Genomic DNA, 17,767 nt, shown 5'->3' with positions numbered 1-17,767 from the left:
TTCCATTGCATCTTTAAGTTCCCTAATTAACTGCTTCAGTTCCTTCAGAAGCTCTGCTATATCCTTTCTATATTCTTCATATCATTCATCTCTTATTTGATTCTGTTTTTGGATTTCCTTTTGGTTATTTTCCACTTTATTAGCAGTTTCCTTCATTGTTTCCATCATTTCCTTCATTGTTTTCATCATGTGTATTCTAAATTCCCTTTCTGTCATTCCTAACATTTCTTTATAGGTGGAATCCTCTGCAGTAGCTACCTCATGGTCCCTTGGCGGGGTTGTTCTGGACTGGTTCTTCATGGTGCCTGGAGTTTTCTGCTGATTCTTCCTCATGAGTGGTTTCTTTTATCTGTTTCCTTGCCCTAATTTTCCTTTCACTTCCTCTTGCTCTTTAAGTTCTCGTGCCTGTGGACTAACGGTTCAATGAGTCCTTTTGGTACAGGACCAGAAGGGTGAGAAGGTTGAAGAGCAAGAAAGGGATGAAAGAAAGGAGGATCGAGTGATAAGAAAAAAAAAAAAATACAGAGAAAGGAGAGGGGGTGGGTAAAAGGAATATTGACAAAAAGAAGAGAGGCACAGAAAGAGGGAGACAGAGCAATATAGATGTACAGTAGGGTACTTTGACACAACCTTAAAAAAAACCCACCTTCTGGGGGTGCCCAGTTGGGTGGTTCCCTTGAGGTCAGCAGCTCTTTGCTAACCTGATCAGACATAGTACCCCACCTCCACCAAGTAGAGAGGAAAGACAAAAATGCTATAAATCAAACCAAAACAAGCAAACAGAAAAGTTATGGGATAAAATTGGGTGAAAAACCAAATAATAGCGGTAGAAACACTAGCAAAAATGAAGTTCTAGTTATTGAAAAAGGCAGCAATGAGAAATTATAGGTAAACTAGAAAAATTGAGAAAGAAAAAAGATCTGTATGGAAAAGGTTGAAATTAAAAAACAAAACAACATCAACAACATCAAAATAAAGAAAGAAACAACCAAAGAAAAAAAACAAACAAATAAAAGAAACACAACCAAAAACAAAGCAGTATGTATATTGTTGTTGAATATTGTCTGGGCAACATGTGGTCTTCTGGGGTATGAGATGTTAATCACAGTTCTGATACAATTGGAGGCTGTTGATTTCTCAAACCCCAGCAGGTAGACATCCTAAATCTCTCTACAGCCCACTTAAAAGGCACTTTGAACTTGTAAACTTGTCGAGCAGAAGCTTTCCCAGGAAAGTGCTTGTCGCTGGAATCACTGCTGAAGTGGCTATCCACTTACCCAGTGTGCCAAAACCGGTCTCACTCTGCCCCTGAGGGTTAGGGCTGCAAGGTGGCTCAGACTGCACCCTTAGGCTATTCAGTCACTAGGTTACCAGCTCCCACCCAATTCTAGCTCTGGGACCTGAGGGCGGAGCTTGCCGGAGCAGATTACTCACAATGGCCCCCTGTGGTCCACAGCCAAACACTATTAGCTCCGCCTGGCTCAGCGGCTCAGACCGGGGCCCTAGACAACGGCCAAAGTTCTCCGCACTCCTGCTCAGGCTCTCCCCAAGGCAGTTCAACTGAGTGCCAAGTCCAAAGATACCAAACAGTTCACAGGTAAGGCCTTTCAGGTTTGCCGTCTCGCTGCTACTGAACTTACAGTTGCGGGTGGGTTTAGACCCACTGAACGCACGCGACCACTTGCCGGTTTTCCACTGTTTTAATCCTCCTCTTGGGGTCCAGAAGTCTCTCGCTAACTCCCTGTATCCTCACAGGGGTGATGATAGGCAGATCCCACCAGCCAGAGATGCCTGGAGTCCTATCTCCCCAGACTCACGGTGCCCAGATGCAAGGAAGCTGTTACGCAGCCGCCATCTTGCTCTCCTCCCACCGGGGGTTGCACGTTTAAGGAGAGACACGCCTGCCTGCCACGAGCTGGGGTCACAAAGGCCCGCGCCTCACACCAAGGGAGAAACTCAACACGCTGCGTGGGGACTGGAGTCCCCAGTGTCCTGGATGCCTGTGCGGCTTTGACTCTTGGCCATAGACAGAGAAGCCCTGAGACTGAGGCTCCCTCCAAGTACACGCAGGAGAAGTGCATGTGTCTTGGAAAAATGCCTTCATCTTTGTTCTCTAATGATTCCTATAATTAGGTTCTCAAATATAATTACCCAAAACACCTATAATAACAACAAATACCACCACCTGGCAAAACAAGACACCACAAGGAAGTGCCAGAGACCAAAGTCCAAGAAGAAACAGCAGAAGAGGCCTCAGGTATCAACGTGCAGATGCAGACTGTGAACAGCCGGATGCAGAAGAAAAAAGAGGAGAATATTTGTGTGGACTAGGCAACAACTTTAAAAATGAAAGAATGTCATAAAGAAACCAAATAGAACTTTTAGAACTAAAAATACCATGAATTAATATTAAGAAATCAACTGTTTTAACAGCTGACCAGACACTGCCAAAGACAGAATAATGCTTTGGAAGACACAGTGGGAATGATACACAATTCAGAAGGCTGAAGGCAAAGAAGGCAGAAAACACACAACTAAGAGGAGCAGAGACAAGGTGGGGGAGGCTGCCCACCACACACTGAGCTGCCGTCCCCCTAGAGAGGACACAGAAGAGAGGACCACACTTCCCACAGGGAATGAGAGAAATCTATCCACAGACGCAAGAAGCCAAAGGAACGCTGACCATTCTATAAAACGAAAAATGATGCCTACACACACAGCAGCAGAGCGCAGGGTGAAAACATGCCAGAGAGGCTGGGAGGATGTAGCGAGACTCTTGGGCAGCAACAGTGAAGCCCAAAAAAGGGAAGAGAAATGGGACAACTTGGTACTTTTCAAGAAAGAAGGCAAAACAAAAGTCGAGAGTTCCCAACAAAGGCCAGCACTAAAAAAAATACAAAAAGAACAATTTTCGAACAGAAGAAAAATTATTCCATATGGCAGGTGTGTGATACACGGGGAAATGATTACCCGAAACCCAGGAACCCAGACAACGGGAAGTGCACAAATAGCATCTGGAGGTTTGAGAGAAATTACAACTAAAATCAATGACAAAAACGTCCTATGTCCAGAAAGGGATGAGTCAAACACTTGTAAGGGTACCTGTAAAGAAATTACCTCAGACTCTGGTAAGTCAAGAATATTTTAGATTTCCAATGTAACTACGAAAAGAACAGAAGAGGCTTACATAACTTCTCCTCTGCTGGAAAAAACAGTAGAATTAAAAAAAATAATACACAAAATGGCAAAAAAGGAGAATAATATGGAATAGGTGAAGTTGTATTAAAGCCACAAAACAAAACAGGAGATTTAAACTAAAAATAGCTGTACATGTACTAAATACTCTAGTCAAAAATTATCAGAGCAGATAAATATTAATCACAAAGTGACATGCAAATACAAGATGTATGCTAATTACATGACACACATAAAAATAAATATACAGAGAAGTTGAAAGAAAAAGATAGAAAAAGATACGCAAGCAAATTAAAGACAGCTGGCATTGCTACATTAACACAAAACAAAGTAGAATTTAATGCAAAAAGCTTTAGTAGAGATAAAGTCACTTTATAATGAGAAAATGCTTAATTCACCAGAAATAGATAACAATTTAAATTTGTATGCATCTAATATCAAAGTCACAAAATATATAATACCAAAATGGATGGAATTCCAAGAAAAAAAAAACAAGACAAATTCACAATACTGTTAAGAGAAATTTAATGCTTCTTAGTAACTATTAGAAAAGGCTGGAGAAACCAGCAGCAGATTAGTGATCCCAACCCAGTCGCAGACAGAACTGGGACCAGCAACTCAGAACCCAAGATGCTCTGGAGCACACACAGCATGCTCCTAAAAGTTGACTAAATTTTGGGTTAACTTCAACACATTTCACAGATCTCAAATAAGTAATGTATATTCTCTGGCAAAAAACTAAAAATGAACGAAGAAATAACAAGAAAATTTTCAACTATGCATAGAAATTAAAAATCTGTGTAATAACCATGGTCAATATCACAGTGGAAATTAAAATTTTATTTGACAGCAACTGTAGGAGACCAAGCACCAGGCTTATAGAAGCAGCCATGGGGCGAGACAATCTCCTAGCTAGCAAGGAGATGTTTTGCAGCCTGGAGACAAGCCTCAAGCAACTGCATGCGTTAATGAGATAAGATCACTCACTCGTTAGCAAGCTGGTGTTGAACTTTGAACATTTGTGGTGCAACAGGGTTGGAGTTGAGCCCGTGGAGAAAGAGCAGGTAAGCACAGTAGCTCCAGTGCAAGGCCCCTCACAACTGTTGTATAATACTTTAATAAAAGGCCCGAGAGAGGTTGCTCGGGGCTCTCCTTGGAGATATGGGAAGCCTACCTCTTGCAGGCATGTACCTTCAATCAGTGTCCCCGGCTGTTTTTATTCACAAGGAGATGGGGTGCCACAGCAGGCCCCAACAGCAACAAAAATACAATTAAGGTTGTTAAGAATGAAACATTCGATGTCCATACATAAGTTTGACAGTTGCTGTCTCACGCACTTCACTTTGACCAGCAATCCCCAACCTTTCTGGCACCAGGGAGGGACCAGCTTCAGTCAAAGATGTTTTCATTGAAGGGGCATCTGACAAGCTCGGTGATGAGAGTGGTGAGGAGCGCCCTGCTGTCCACCTTCCGCTGTGCAGCTCGGTGATGAGAGTGGTGAGGAGCACCCTGCTGTCCACCTTCCGCTGTGCAGCTTGACTCCTGACAGGCCACAGACTGAGTCCATGGCCTGGGCTGGGGACCGCAGACTTTGCATTTCCTTCTTTGTTTTTTTTTTTTTGAGATAGAGTTTCACTATGTTGCCCTCGGTAGAGTGCTGTGGTGTCACAGCTCATAGCAACCTCAAACTCCTGGGCTTAAGCGATTCAGCCTCCCAAGTAGCTGGGACTACAGGTGCTCACCACAACGCCCATCTATTTTGTTGTTGTTGTTGTTGTTGTCGTCACTGGTTAGCACGCCTGGGCTGGGTTTGACCCCGCCAGCCTCAGTATATGTGGCCAGTGCCCTAACCACTGAGTATGGGTGCCAAGCCTGCACTTCTTATTTTTTTTCTATGAAGGTACATCCTCATTCTTTCAAATATACATTCTGGCTTGTGATTACCTTTCTAAATTTTTTTTAGAGCAATTTTTGTGAAACCATATAGATAAGTAACATATGTGTTAATTTCAGACATGAGTTCCATCGTGGAGCAATGCAGCGCAGACAGCGTGAAGTCTCAGCAAGTGCTTGGGAAAGATGTGGCTGATGAACGCACAGGACCTTGGTGGTTTGAGAAGTTCTTTCCTGGTGATTTTAATCTTGAAAATGAGCCATGTGGGCGGCCTAAGAGCAAGGTGGACAATGATGAGCTGGAAGCTGCAGTGGAAGTGAGTCCATCTCAACCTATAGTGAATTAGCAGCAAACAATACTGGACAAGTTTGAGACAAACTGGCAGGGCCAGGGAGGTGGCTGGTGGGTTCTGCATGTATTACACAAGCGTAGCAAAAGAAAGCATCTCAAAGGTTGCCTTTCTTTGTTGCTGTGACACAAAAGTGTCCTTTTCCATACAGTATTGGTTTTTTGTTATTTTTGAGACAGTCTCACTCTATGGCCATGGATAGAGTGTCATGGCATTACAGCTCACAGCAGCCTCCGACTCTTGACCTCAATGGATCCTCCTGCCAAAGCTTTCTGAGTAGCTGGGACTATAGGCATCCAACACAATCCCCAGCTAGTTTTTTTCTTTTTTCCTTCTTCTATTTTTAGTAGAGACAGGGGTCTCAGTCTCAGCCTCCCAGAGTGCTAGGACTACAGGCATGAGCTACTGTGCCTACCCCCTACACTGTATTATTATGTGGGATGAAAAATGGATTCTCTTTGACAATTGCAGGCACTGGGCACAATGGTTGGATAAAGATGATGCCGGAACACAGTCCAAAATCAAATATTCATCAAAAGAAGCACATGGTGTGTGTTTGGTGGCTCAGTGCTGATATTGCCCACTTCTGCCTGTGGATTACAGTGGATGTCCACTGCGACCAGCTGGATAACACGATGAGGGTGCTTGTGGCTCAGCAGCTGAGGCTGGTGAAGTAGGGAGAGGCCCCTCTTGCAAGACAATGTTGACACACAGATGACACTGCTCAAACCACAGGAGCTACGCTTGGAAACTCTGTCATCCACTGTGCTCACCAGGCCTGGCACCCAGCTGGCTGGGGTCCATTTCTTGGAAGGAAAAATTCTCAGTTCTCCATAAGCTGTGGAAAAGGCCATTTGTGATTTCATTACCACTCACTCTCCAGGCTTCTTCGCTGATGGCATGTACAAGCTACCGTTAAGACACAAAACTGTGTTGATAGTTTAGGTAAATGTTCTGATTAATTAATTGTGCTGCTTCTTGTTTGAGAAATAATAAACTAAACTTTTGATTCAGGATTGGACATTTCATATTTAATCACCTGATTCACAAGAAAACTTCTGAGATACAACTAAGCTACAGGAAATTTATAGCCTAAAACACATATATTCAAAAAGAGGGGAAAAAGCTGAAAACGAGTCAACTGAGCACCCATCTCAAGATCACTTAAACAAACCAAGTAAGACAGTGGAGAGAAACAAGGTAATGAAACCATAAGGAAATCGCAAAGGGAAAAGCGGCACAGTCAGTGGGGCCAGAGCAGGTGCCACCCTGTGATTGTGAAAGTTGTCAAACTTACCAGAAGGCTGCCAAGAAAAAAAGAAGGCAGAAAGAACAAAAATAATAAATATCAAGAATGAAAAAGGTAAAAAGTACAGATCTATATATGTAAGAAATAATAGGAAAACATAAACTTCTGTGAATCAATCTGAAAATTTCAATACAGTTGGCTTATTTTTGAAAACTACAACTTTGAAACACTAACTGAAGGAATTAAAAACTTGGATAGCACATTGCTTGAGCTCAAGAGTTCAAGACCAGCCTGATGAAAAGAAAGACCCAGTCGCTACTAAAAAAAAAAAAAAGAAAAGAAAAAGAAAGAAAAGAAAAAAGAAACTAGCCGGGTATTGTGGTGGACACCTATAGTTCCAGCTACTTGTGAGGCTGAGGCAGGAGGATCACCTGAATCCAGGAGTTTGAGGTTGTTGTGAGCTATGATACCACAACACTCTACCCAAAGCCAGGGAGACTCTGTCTCAAACAAAAATTTTTTTTTAATTCAAAATTAAAAAATATGTAAAAACTTGAATAGTCCTGTAAGTATTAAAAGAAATCAAATCTGTTGAAAATCTTTCCACAGTCAAAAGTTCAGGCTCATATGTCCTTCCTGATATGATTAATGTTGAAGGAACAAACAATTCTGGTTTTACATAAAATATTTAAGAGAACAGAAACTGAGAAAAGATTCGGAATTTATGACACCAGCATAATCCTGATACTAAACTCCAAAGGAATGACATGAGAAAGGAAATTCACAGGTCAGTGTCACTCATGTCAATGTCCATGCAAAAATCTCACAGGGCAGAGCAAACCCAACGCAGGGACGCACAGAACAGTGTCCGTCACACCATGCCGCATTGGGGTCCTGTCCCCAGAAAGGTGAGGCTGGAATGTCATCGTAATGTCAGTCACCACAATTTACCATGTTAACATATTAGCAATATTTAAAGATAAAAAATAATTAATAGATTTAGAAAAATTTGTTTTACAAATACTTTTGAGTTAAAAATAACTTTTTGTCAAATAGGAACAGAAAAACCTTGAACATATTAACAGGTATCTATAAATAATCCATAGCACACTTAAATGACAACTTTTAAAAAAAGTTTTGCTTTTAACAATGGGAACAAAAGGAGGATGTTTACTTCACAACATGCTGAAGATTTTTGCTGCAGTACAGTAAGAAGGAAAAGAAAGAAATGGTGTAAAGAATTAGGAGGTGGGTGGACTGCCTGAGCTCACAGGTTCGAGACCAGCCTGAGTAAGAGCGAGACCCCGTCTCTAAAAACTAGCCGGGCGTTGTGGTGGGTGCCTGCATTTCCAGCTACTCAGGAGGCTGAGGAAGGAGAACTGCTCGAGCCCAAGAGTTTAAGGTTACTGTGAGCTGTGACACCAAGGCACTCTACCCAGGGTGACAAAGTGAGACTGTGTCTCCAAAAAAAAAAAAAGAATTAGAAGAAGAAATAAAGTGGTCATTATTTACTGATAATATGATGATATGAAAAGAAAATTTAATATACTCTAGATTAATAGTTAAATTCAGTAAGATTTTTTATCAAAATTTATGGATTCAATTATGTTATAGAAATAAAATTTACACTAGAAAAAAGATGAGTAATAGCTCTTTTAAAAAATATATGTATAGGGCAGCACCTGTGGCTCAAAGGAGTAGGGTGCTGGCCCCATATGCTGGAGGTGGTGGGTTCAAACCCAGCCCTGACCAAAAAAAAAAAGAAAAAAAAATATATATATATATGTATAAAAGCATTTTAAAAATATCAAGTATCTAAGAACTATTCTGACAAAAGTTGTACAACATTTCCATGGACAGATTTTTAAAACTTATTTTTATTAGAGAAGACCTAAATAAAATTAAGACACATACCAGATTCATGCCCCCAAAGAGCCAAAACACTCTTAAAAAACACAAAGAGGAAGGATGTGTTCTATCAAATATGGACTTTGTTACTAAGTGTTAATTAAGACAGTTTATTAATTGGTCAGAAACAAACTTAACAGTGTACAGGAACAGTGTAGCGACCAAAATAGGCCTCCGGCCGGAGCAGCTAAGACCATGGGGGAGAGGCTTTTCTGTAAGGGTGCTAAGACAACTGGCTTGGAAAAAATTTCACATGAAAGCTATAACCCAGTTACAACCTAAGAATAGGGGGAAGGGGGAAAGGGAAGGAAGGGAGGGGGTAGAGGGAGGGGGATTGGTGGGATTACACCTGTGGTCATCTTACAAGGGTATATGTGAAACTTGGTAAACGGTCTGTGAAGCTAGTGAATGACACCCCATGATTATATCAATGTACACAGCTATGATTTAATAAAAAAAGAAAAAAAAAAAAGAAAACCCTACTTCACACCATATTAAAAAAACAATAAGCCACTTCCAGGGATCAGAAGACAGGTGGCTGGAGATGTGTGAGTGGAGAGCTTCACCTCTTGGGAACACTAAAGGGCTTTTTGGAACAACATAAAAGGAGGGTAACCAACCACAAGAAAGACTCGTATATTTGACTACATAAAATCAGCAACTTTTGTTTCTTAATTTCACCACTAGGCGAGTAAGCTAGGTACAGGCTGAGGTACAGGTACAAGCTCAAGGTACAGGCTGAGAAGGAGCCAGCTCGTGGAGCACATGGATAACCACGGACTGCCCTGGAGGGAGGAGGGTCGCCAAGGCCACAGGGGAGGAAGTGTGAATGCCGACACACAGGCACAGCTATGCACTCACATCAGTCTGGGAAATGAAGAGACTGCAAGGAGAAACCAGCTCTGAGGACAGGAAAGTCTCTACACTGACGCTAGAAGAGAACACGGTGCAGCCACTCTGAGAAACAGTTTTGCATCACTAGTAAATCTGCAAACGGCTCCCAGACAGCTCACACAGGCGCGTGTGTGCAGAATATGCACGGACTCATGAGTCTCAGCAGCAACAATGCTTGCAACAGCAAAAGAACGGGGAACGACCCCAAGTCCAACAGCAGCAGACAGCTAAAGACGCTGCAGCTTGTTCACACAAGTCAAAGACGAGCTGCAGGAAGACGCTGGTGGCACAGCGCAGTGAGCCTGGCACATAGCGACATCACAAGAGGCACTGACATAAAAAGAAAACACCCATCTGCTTTCAGCAGTAAACCAGTAAAACAGGAAAAGGTGAATTACAACTGACACTCGGACAACACTGTGAACTGCACCAGCCCACTTATTGCCTATTTTTTCAATAAAAACAGGTGGTCCTCTACGTCTGAGGATTCTGTGTCTGCAACCAAGTGTGGATCAATAATACAGCATTTGTAGAGGCGAAACCCTGGGTACATACGGCTGACTTCTCTGGCACTCAGTCTGACAGGGCCATCTGCAGAGGAGGCTCTGGACCCCATCCCCCAGGGGACAACTGCATGTAACTACGCACACAGCTTCGGGTGGCAAAGCTCGTAGGAAAAGTGAGAGAAAGTTAAAGGAAGAACTCCACAATGTATACAACTTACCAAAATACCACACTGTACATCTCATAAACATGTACAATTATTGCCAATTAAAAATAAATACCCTCACAAATTTCAAAATAAAACAATGCTTAAAGATTACTGAAGCAGCCCATGCAACAAAAATAATTTTTGAATAAAAAACTTTATTACAAATTTTTTAAAAGGCAAAATTAGTGATTATTTCAAAAGAAATGAAATAAATTATGATACAGAAGATACAGAGGCTGTTGGATGGCATTCTATTTCTTAACTGGGATAATAGTTAATGAGTATTTATTTTATAAAAAGTGACCTAATATGTATTTTCTGTTTCATGTACTTTGACATTTCTGTATCTCTGCTATATTTCACAATAAAAATGTTAAAATATTTTCTGGGAAATATTTTAGTAAGTAAAATTATGATATGAATGATTAAAGTTTATTTTCACAAACAAAAGCATTACTATATTTTGGCCAGTGTATATTAATTTCTGAACCTCTGCCATATTACTAAATGAATGTTTAAGTTATTCTGAAATCGGTTTAGCCCAACATTTAACAACTAATATGTGAAATGGTTAAGAGTCACTTATGAAAAGTGAATGAGAAACTACAATTTTATAAAAGTGAAACAAAAGACAAGCAGTCCATGTGTGACATAAATTAAGATAAACACTTGAGAGGCGCTCCTGTGCTGCCCCAGAGCCTCGCTCCAGAAAATACCAGCAAGCATTGATAGTAAGGAAAGAAATGGGACACACAATGACCTACAAATAAAACTTACATTTTTCTAAGCCAAAATAAAACTGGCACTCTAATTCATGCTGTAATTACTAATAGATTTAGACAGAAAAAATACAAAAGGAAACATCGTAAGCACATGTCCCAGCCTCATTCTGAGACTTGTTAGAATGCTAGGGGTAGGGTCAAGGTCCCAGGACCCACATGTAGGTCACTGCCACTTGTGCAATGTGGCAGGGATCAGAGACGGTATTATAAAAGGAAGATTAATCCATTTTACTGCCTTTGTCATACCATTTCCAACGCCCTTAAAATCTGGAAAAGATGCTACTGCTTCATCACAGATATGTCTCATGTTGTTTCCCCGGGTAACCTTAGATGCCTCATAATTTTCTGAGTTATGAGTGAACCAGAGAAAGGATCACCTGATCCAAAATGACCCAGCCGCCCTCTTGCCAGTCTTCCCTGCTCCTTACACTATCGGCACAACCAAAGCAACAAAGTTTGGAGTTTTATATAAAACTAGTGAAGAAAGAGCATACTTAACCATGGCCAGTAACTAAAAACTTGCTAACATAAAGACTTATGATAGAAAAAATGTTTTTGTAAAACAAACTTGAACATTTTGGCTTCTGTGGAGGGAACTCTGTTGTGCAGGGAATAATCATTTCTCTTTCTATGGGAAAAGAGCAGGAAAGGGAGGAAGCCAGGCAGTCTGAGGGAGAAAGCCGAGAGCATCCTGCCCGAGGCTGGGTGCACAGCATTCCTCAGGAGGCCACGCGTAGGTGCTCAAGTACCCACTGCCCTGATGACTAAGCAAAGCGGGTCTAAGCACCACGAGGTGCACCACCCACTACCCCCCACCTGCTCGTCTGTGGGAGGCTCGGCTGCCCACAGGAAGGGAGACAAGTACACACCCTCTCGTGACACTTCATTAATGACCGACAGGCATTGAGGAGACACTGCCAAGTAGAAGCAAGCTGAGCTGTCATTAGAAGCAGAACAACTGCTAGGAAGTGTGTGGCACCAACCCTTCCTTACTCTATGTTGGGAAGAATAAAAACGACTTTACACAGTATACTTTCTAGTTTCCTAGGGCTGTTATAACTAGGCGGCTTAAAGTGACAGAACTTTGTTTTCTCCCAGTTCTGGAAGCCAGACAGTGGTTCCGCTCTGCTCCTCTCTCTGGCCTTCAGACAGTACCCACAATGTGGAGCGTGCCTGAGTGCAGACATGTCCTCAACATCTGCCTGCCTTCATGCCACCTTCTGAGTTGTGTTTCTGACCCTTCTCTCGCCACTGGACTTAGGGTCTGCTCTAATTCAGGATGTGCACAGGTTCCAGGTGGGCATATGTTCTGGGGGCCATCACTGCAGCCACTACAATCTGTTTTCCACCTCCCCCCAAATTTACACCTGCCCCATATGCAGAATATATTCACCCCATCCCGTATTCCAAAGGCCTCAACCTATTATAACATCAAACACTACATCTAAAAAAAATCTCATCAGCTGAAAAGTCCCAGATCTCATCATCTAAACCATCTGGGTCAAGGATGGGTTAGAATCCGGGTGTGGCCCATCCTGGGAAAATTCCTCACCACCTATACACCTGGGAAAGCAGGAAACCTGTCACCCACCCACCAAGGGACAAGGGCAGGACAGAGACAGACACCTTGGTTCCAAATGGGAGAAATGGGACCAGATAAAGGGATCATTCCACACAGTTTCGTTTTATTCCATGTTATAAAAAGTGGTTGCGTTATTCTAGATTCACAGTTTATCCACAATCATTTAGTTTTAGTTCATTCATGTGAAAATTTGCAATCATATATATCAAGAATATCATTTGTAAAGTAACATGTTTGCAAATATTTTTAAATGGTTTTGTGTTTATGTTATAAATATTAGTCTTTAAATTAAACAAGCACCTAATATTAACTATAACCCCGTCGTTAGTTATGATATGGGTTATCATTTTGAAAAATATTTCATATTAAAATACTGCGTCTTCAGATATTTCTCCTAAGTTGACTGGTATCTTTGACCCTTTTAAATGTGACAATTCTAAACCACCAATGACTACGCACAGAGCCCAGGGTGCTGGGTCAAAAGCCCAATAAACAGAAGATGTTTTGCTAGATTCAGGTTCAGGATTTATCAGAAAATATCTTCCAAGTGTTAAAGATTTCATTATCAATACATTCAGATAGGGAAAAGAATTAGATCTAGAGATCATTCTACCAAAATTGATTATGTCTCCACCAAACCATGTTTCTCCAGGAAGATTCCTTGAGATGCCCTGGAATTCCCAGCTCCTTCCCACTTAGCTTTGTTTGGATAATTTCTTTCACATTGAGAAAGGTAAATTTCAATAAAATCTTCATCAATGAAACCAGACATTTGTGTTGTGTTAGTTTTTAAACCTACCTTATGGGAATAATGTAGGAAAAGAGAAGAAGGAACCGAAAAAGATTGCGATACCACGGGCCTACAAATCCTTGTAAGGTTACCATGACAACCGAGAGAGCAACTAAAGCCAAAAATAGCGCCTTCGTCAGCTGGTTGAGTTCAAGATCTAACAGACCAACCTGAAAAAAAAAAAAAAACAGACACATAAAATTAACACACGTATAAACTAATCACAATGTCTTTAATACTATAAATTAGAATACATAATGATAATCACGACATAAGAAAAAGCTTACAGAGTTTTCTTATATTAGCCTTAATTATAATGAAATGAAAGAATGTATTAAATTCACTCTTTTCTACAAAACTTCTTACAGATTCAGATGGAATTTCTGGAAATGAGCCATGACCCCCAGAGCATTTCCTGAAGGGGTGTGTTAATAAAACAGGAGGAGGCCAGAGCAGAGAGAGACCTCACCTTGGACAGCCCTCAGGGTGTACGGGGTGAAGTCACCTCCCAGTATGGACATGGGAGCTGGCCCAGCCCCAGCCCCGCACGGCGCCCTTGTGAGAGCTCTTGTGTCTTCTGACCATGTGCTGTCCCATGGACTCCCCACAAGAGGGCTTTATGCAGACCAAGGGGTCCCCAGAACAGGATAGTACGTGTCAGCCCTACCTACCAAGGGGCTCTCTAAAGTAACTTCTCTTGATGAAGAGGAAAAGAAAATGAGTAGTCAGCTTATAATGAAGGCCTTTTAAGTTTCCTGTGAAGTGCAGGGCTTTCACACTCACCCTGTGCATCACCCACTAGCTGAGCAGAGCGTGAGGAAACTGTGTTCCTGCTCATGTGTGTACTCTGTACAGGGTCCTGGAGACAGTGAGAACTTTACAGTAACCTAAACTGCTCTCATCCTATAACTTGAAAGAAAATGGCTCTTCTGAAGCACATAACTTCAATTTTGAGCTCTAGTAATCTCTGATCATGAACGCTTCTCTTTGTTGAGTTTTGTCCCTGAAAGGCACAGCGATAAGGCATGGGGTGGGGTGACAGGCAGGGGCGTGGGCACCACACAGGGGGCTGCAGGAACCCCGGGACCCTCAAGCTCAGCTAATTTAGATGCTACCACATTGTGGCATGACATTGGGCGGGCACAGCCTCAGCTTCCTCATCTAGGAGCTGGACAGTGTCTCCTGGAAGGACTGTGGGACCAGTCCTTGACCCCTGCTAGGCACAGCCCCACATGCCTGCTGCTGCTGTTCTTACTACAAATGTGGGTGTAAAGGCCAGTCTCTGCCAGCCATCATGAGACTCTCTGCCTGAGCAGTGACGAGGTGCCTGGGGAGCTCGATGAAGGCCATTGCCTTCAATGTGTAACTTAACTGTTTATTCCTGATTCATATGATATCAACAGAAGACTAAATCCTACCAGGTTCGTGGTCTCCCTGCAGCCTAATTTCTCCAGAATCCTGAATCTGGTACAACTTTTGACAAGGAATACTAAAGAAAACATGATTGCCAAAACCCTGATTAAAAGAAAAAAAAAGTTGAGGGCGGTACCTGTGGCTCAGTGCGTAGGGTGCCAGCCCCATATACTGAGGGTGGCGGGTTCAAACCCAGCCCTGGCCAAACTGCAACAAAAAAATACCCAGGCGTTGTGGGTGGGCATCTGTAGTCCCAGCTACTGGAAGGCTGTGGCAAGAGAATCGCCTAAGCCCAAGAGCTGGAGGTTGCTGTGAGCTGTGATGCCACAGCACTCTACGGAGGGCGAAGGAGTGAAACTCTGTCTCAAAAAAAAAAAGTTGAGAATTACTGAGCTAATAAATAACTTGATTTTATTGAGCCTTTTGAAAATCCCTAATTTTGGTCAGTAGAAGGCTAGCCTTTTCCCATAATGCATATGTTCAATTGAAATACAGTTTTGATTAATATTTGCCACAAACTCTCATGAGATCATTAGAACTAGTCATCAGACAGAAAAAATAAAACTTCATCAGAATGTCCATTAATGCTGTGACGAAAACTCAACTAATTAAACTTACTTAAATGTCTACCAGATTGTGTGCTAAATTCCCAGGTTATGAAAATGAGTTAATTATGAGATTTTATTTGCAAGAACAGCCAATCTAGTAGGATAAGAGATATATTATTAAAGAAAATCATAAAAGAGAACATTTTCTTTTTTAACCAGTCTTATATTTTAAATCTGTGGTCCTCAACCCCAGGGAACTGTTAGGAACCCAGCCACACAGCATTACCACCTGAGCTGAGCCTCCTGTCCATCCCTCCCCCCCACTTGCTTCCCAGCTCTGTGGAAAAATTGTCTCCCATGCAACCGGACAAACAGTTGGGGACCACTGTTTTAAATCACTTCTTAAAGCAGACAGTCAGCACTACTATTGGTTAATACTTTCAGAACAGTGTGGACACAATAGGAAGGGACCGGGCCCAGAACAGCAGGTTCTAATTCTAAACCCAAGAGAGCAGCAGAAAAAGTAGGTAGACAGCCCTCCTCCCTGCCCCCCATCTGTCCTGGTAGGCAGCCCCATATCTCTGTGCAGGTGAGCAGTCCCCCACGTCTGTCCTGGTAGGCAGCTCCCCCACGTCTGTCCTGGTAGGCAGCCCCATATCTCTGTGCAGGTGAGCAGTCCCCCACGTCTGTCCTGGTAGGCAGCCCCATATCTCTGTGCAGGTGAGCAGTCCCCCACGTCTGTCCTGGTAGGCAGCCCCCCCGACGTCTGTCCTGCTTTCTGCAATGTGGTCTCACTTGATCACTGCCTTATGCAAGATTCCTAAATAAGAAATTTTAACCACAAACCTAAGTACCAGTTTAATATGGAATAGCTGCTCAGACACATGGCCACAGAAAATCTTCCTTCTCTAAGTCGCAATACAGCAACGGGAACAGCAGCTCCTTGCAACAGAGGCTCTTCAAAGCCTGACGTTCCCAACCCCACGCCCTCCCCACAGCACGCTGCTCACTAATTCACATCAGCAGATCCTCAGGTGAGGGTGTGTGGGAAACCCGTGTCCACAAGAACACCCCCTAGCTCCTCTCACCAGCGAAACGTGCCCTCTCCTCAGATGACAGGCTCTCTGAAAAGGAACTATATTTAGCTAGTTCTGAAAATCCCCCACGTTGCTGCTGAGGGTGGGCTGAACCTTCCCTTGAGAACGGGCAGCTGAAGACCACAGCCGCTGATTTATCAGCTCCATTTAAAAGCAGCACAACCAGGACAGATATCGTGCAATTTCCGCTACTTCAACTGCTACATAGTTTATGCTTGAATTATTGAGAAAAATAGGTTTTTGGATTAAAATGAAGAAAAATTAAGCCAGGGAAGTAGAGCATGTTTCAAAGCCCAGCTCCTTTTCCTGTGACAAAGGCGGTCTAAGTTTCAGGCCTCGCTGAGGATCAGATGAAGTCATTATTCACTCAGTCAGGGAAAAAAGACTCAATTACCTCAACCTAAAGATGCTATCAATGAATGCAAAGTGCATATTTTACTCTATTCATCCAAATCCCATTAAAAAGTGAAAGGAATGATTTAATCTGGCCTTCCAGAGTTTGTCTTTTTTTGTAATAAAATAAAGAATCACTGTCTCGCAAAATGCATAACCACTACCTCACACTTTCCCTAGCATCATAGCAGTGAAAGACCATAAGACTCAGAACAAAAACACTAAGAAATGAATACAAAGTTTCCTTTGAAAAAATGCCACATATAAAGATGGAAACATTAAAAGCAGTCCACTGCATACTGATAAGCTGATAATTCAAAGCATTAACACCTTTCTAATTGACCAAGACAGATGTGGTCAATTGCTTGACTAGTGACTATAATAGTTTTGAAGTCTTCTCCAAACTCCTTTTAATTTAAAGAAGAGCAGTGAAAATTTAGCAGAGTAAAGCACAACTTTTCAATGATGTGCATCCTTTCAGGCAGTCTTTTCTGAAGTGTGACTCTTCCTCCTGAAACACAGTTAGAGCTATGCAGAGTGCAGGCCGTGTGTGTGGTCAACTCTAACAAAACAGGAAGAAGGGAAGAGATCGCAACTTAAAAAAAAAAATCCACTTTCAATTAATAATTAACCTTTTTATGACTGATTTCTCTGAAACACCCTTAATAGTTTCCCCAGCTCACCTAAAATACAATCTGGACTCATACAAGCTACTTAACATAAAAACTTAGTAAACTTACAAAGTTTCAGATTCTATAAAGACAGTGGTAACTTTAGTTTTGATGTGAATTTTTTTCTTTCTTTAAAATTTCTCTTAAAATAACCTGGACTGACCAGACAACTTTTGCTATGATTACAAATCTGTTCACCCATAAAATATATTACTAATCACTTGAAGTAATTATGACTATAGAAGGGAAGGTAAATTAAGTACACTGCAAAGTCATTTCCAACATTCATT

The 17,767-nt window shown here is 42.0% G+C and overlaps 1 protein-coding gene across 7 annotated transcripts in view; it reads right to left on the bottom strand.

Annotated features, from left to right (window-relative positions):
- Nucleotides 1–17,767, bottom strand: part of ATP9B (ATPase phospholipid transporting 9B (putative)) — a 267,517-nt gene that overhangs the window by 90,312 nt on the left and 159,438 nt on the right. For all 7 annotated transcript variants that reach the window (XM_053571330.1, XM_053571333.1, XM_053571334.1 and 4 more), the window contains one exon: nucleotides 13,365–13,525. In XM_053571330.1, the coding sequence (XP_053427305.1) occupies nucleotides 13,365–13,525 (161 nt within the window). The remainder of the gene's footprint in view (nucleotides 1–13,364; nucleotides 13,526–17,767) is intronic.

Source organism: Nycticebus coucang, chromosome 19 (assembly GCF_027406575.1).
Source record: "Nycticebus coucang isolate mNycCou1 chromosome 19, mNycCou1.pri, whole genome shotgun sequence".
Classification (NCBI taxonomy): domain Eukaryota; kingdom Metazoa; phylum Chordata; class Mammalia; order Primates; family Lorisidae; genus Nycticebus; species Nycticebus coucang.
Note: the sequence above shows the minus strand (reverse complement) of the source record. Positions and strands in the feature narration are given on the sequence as shown.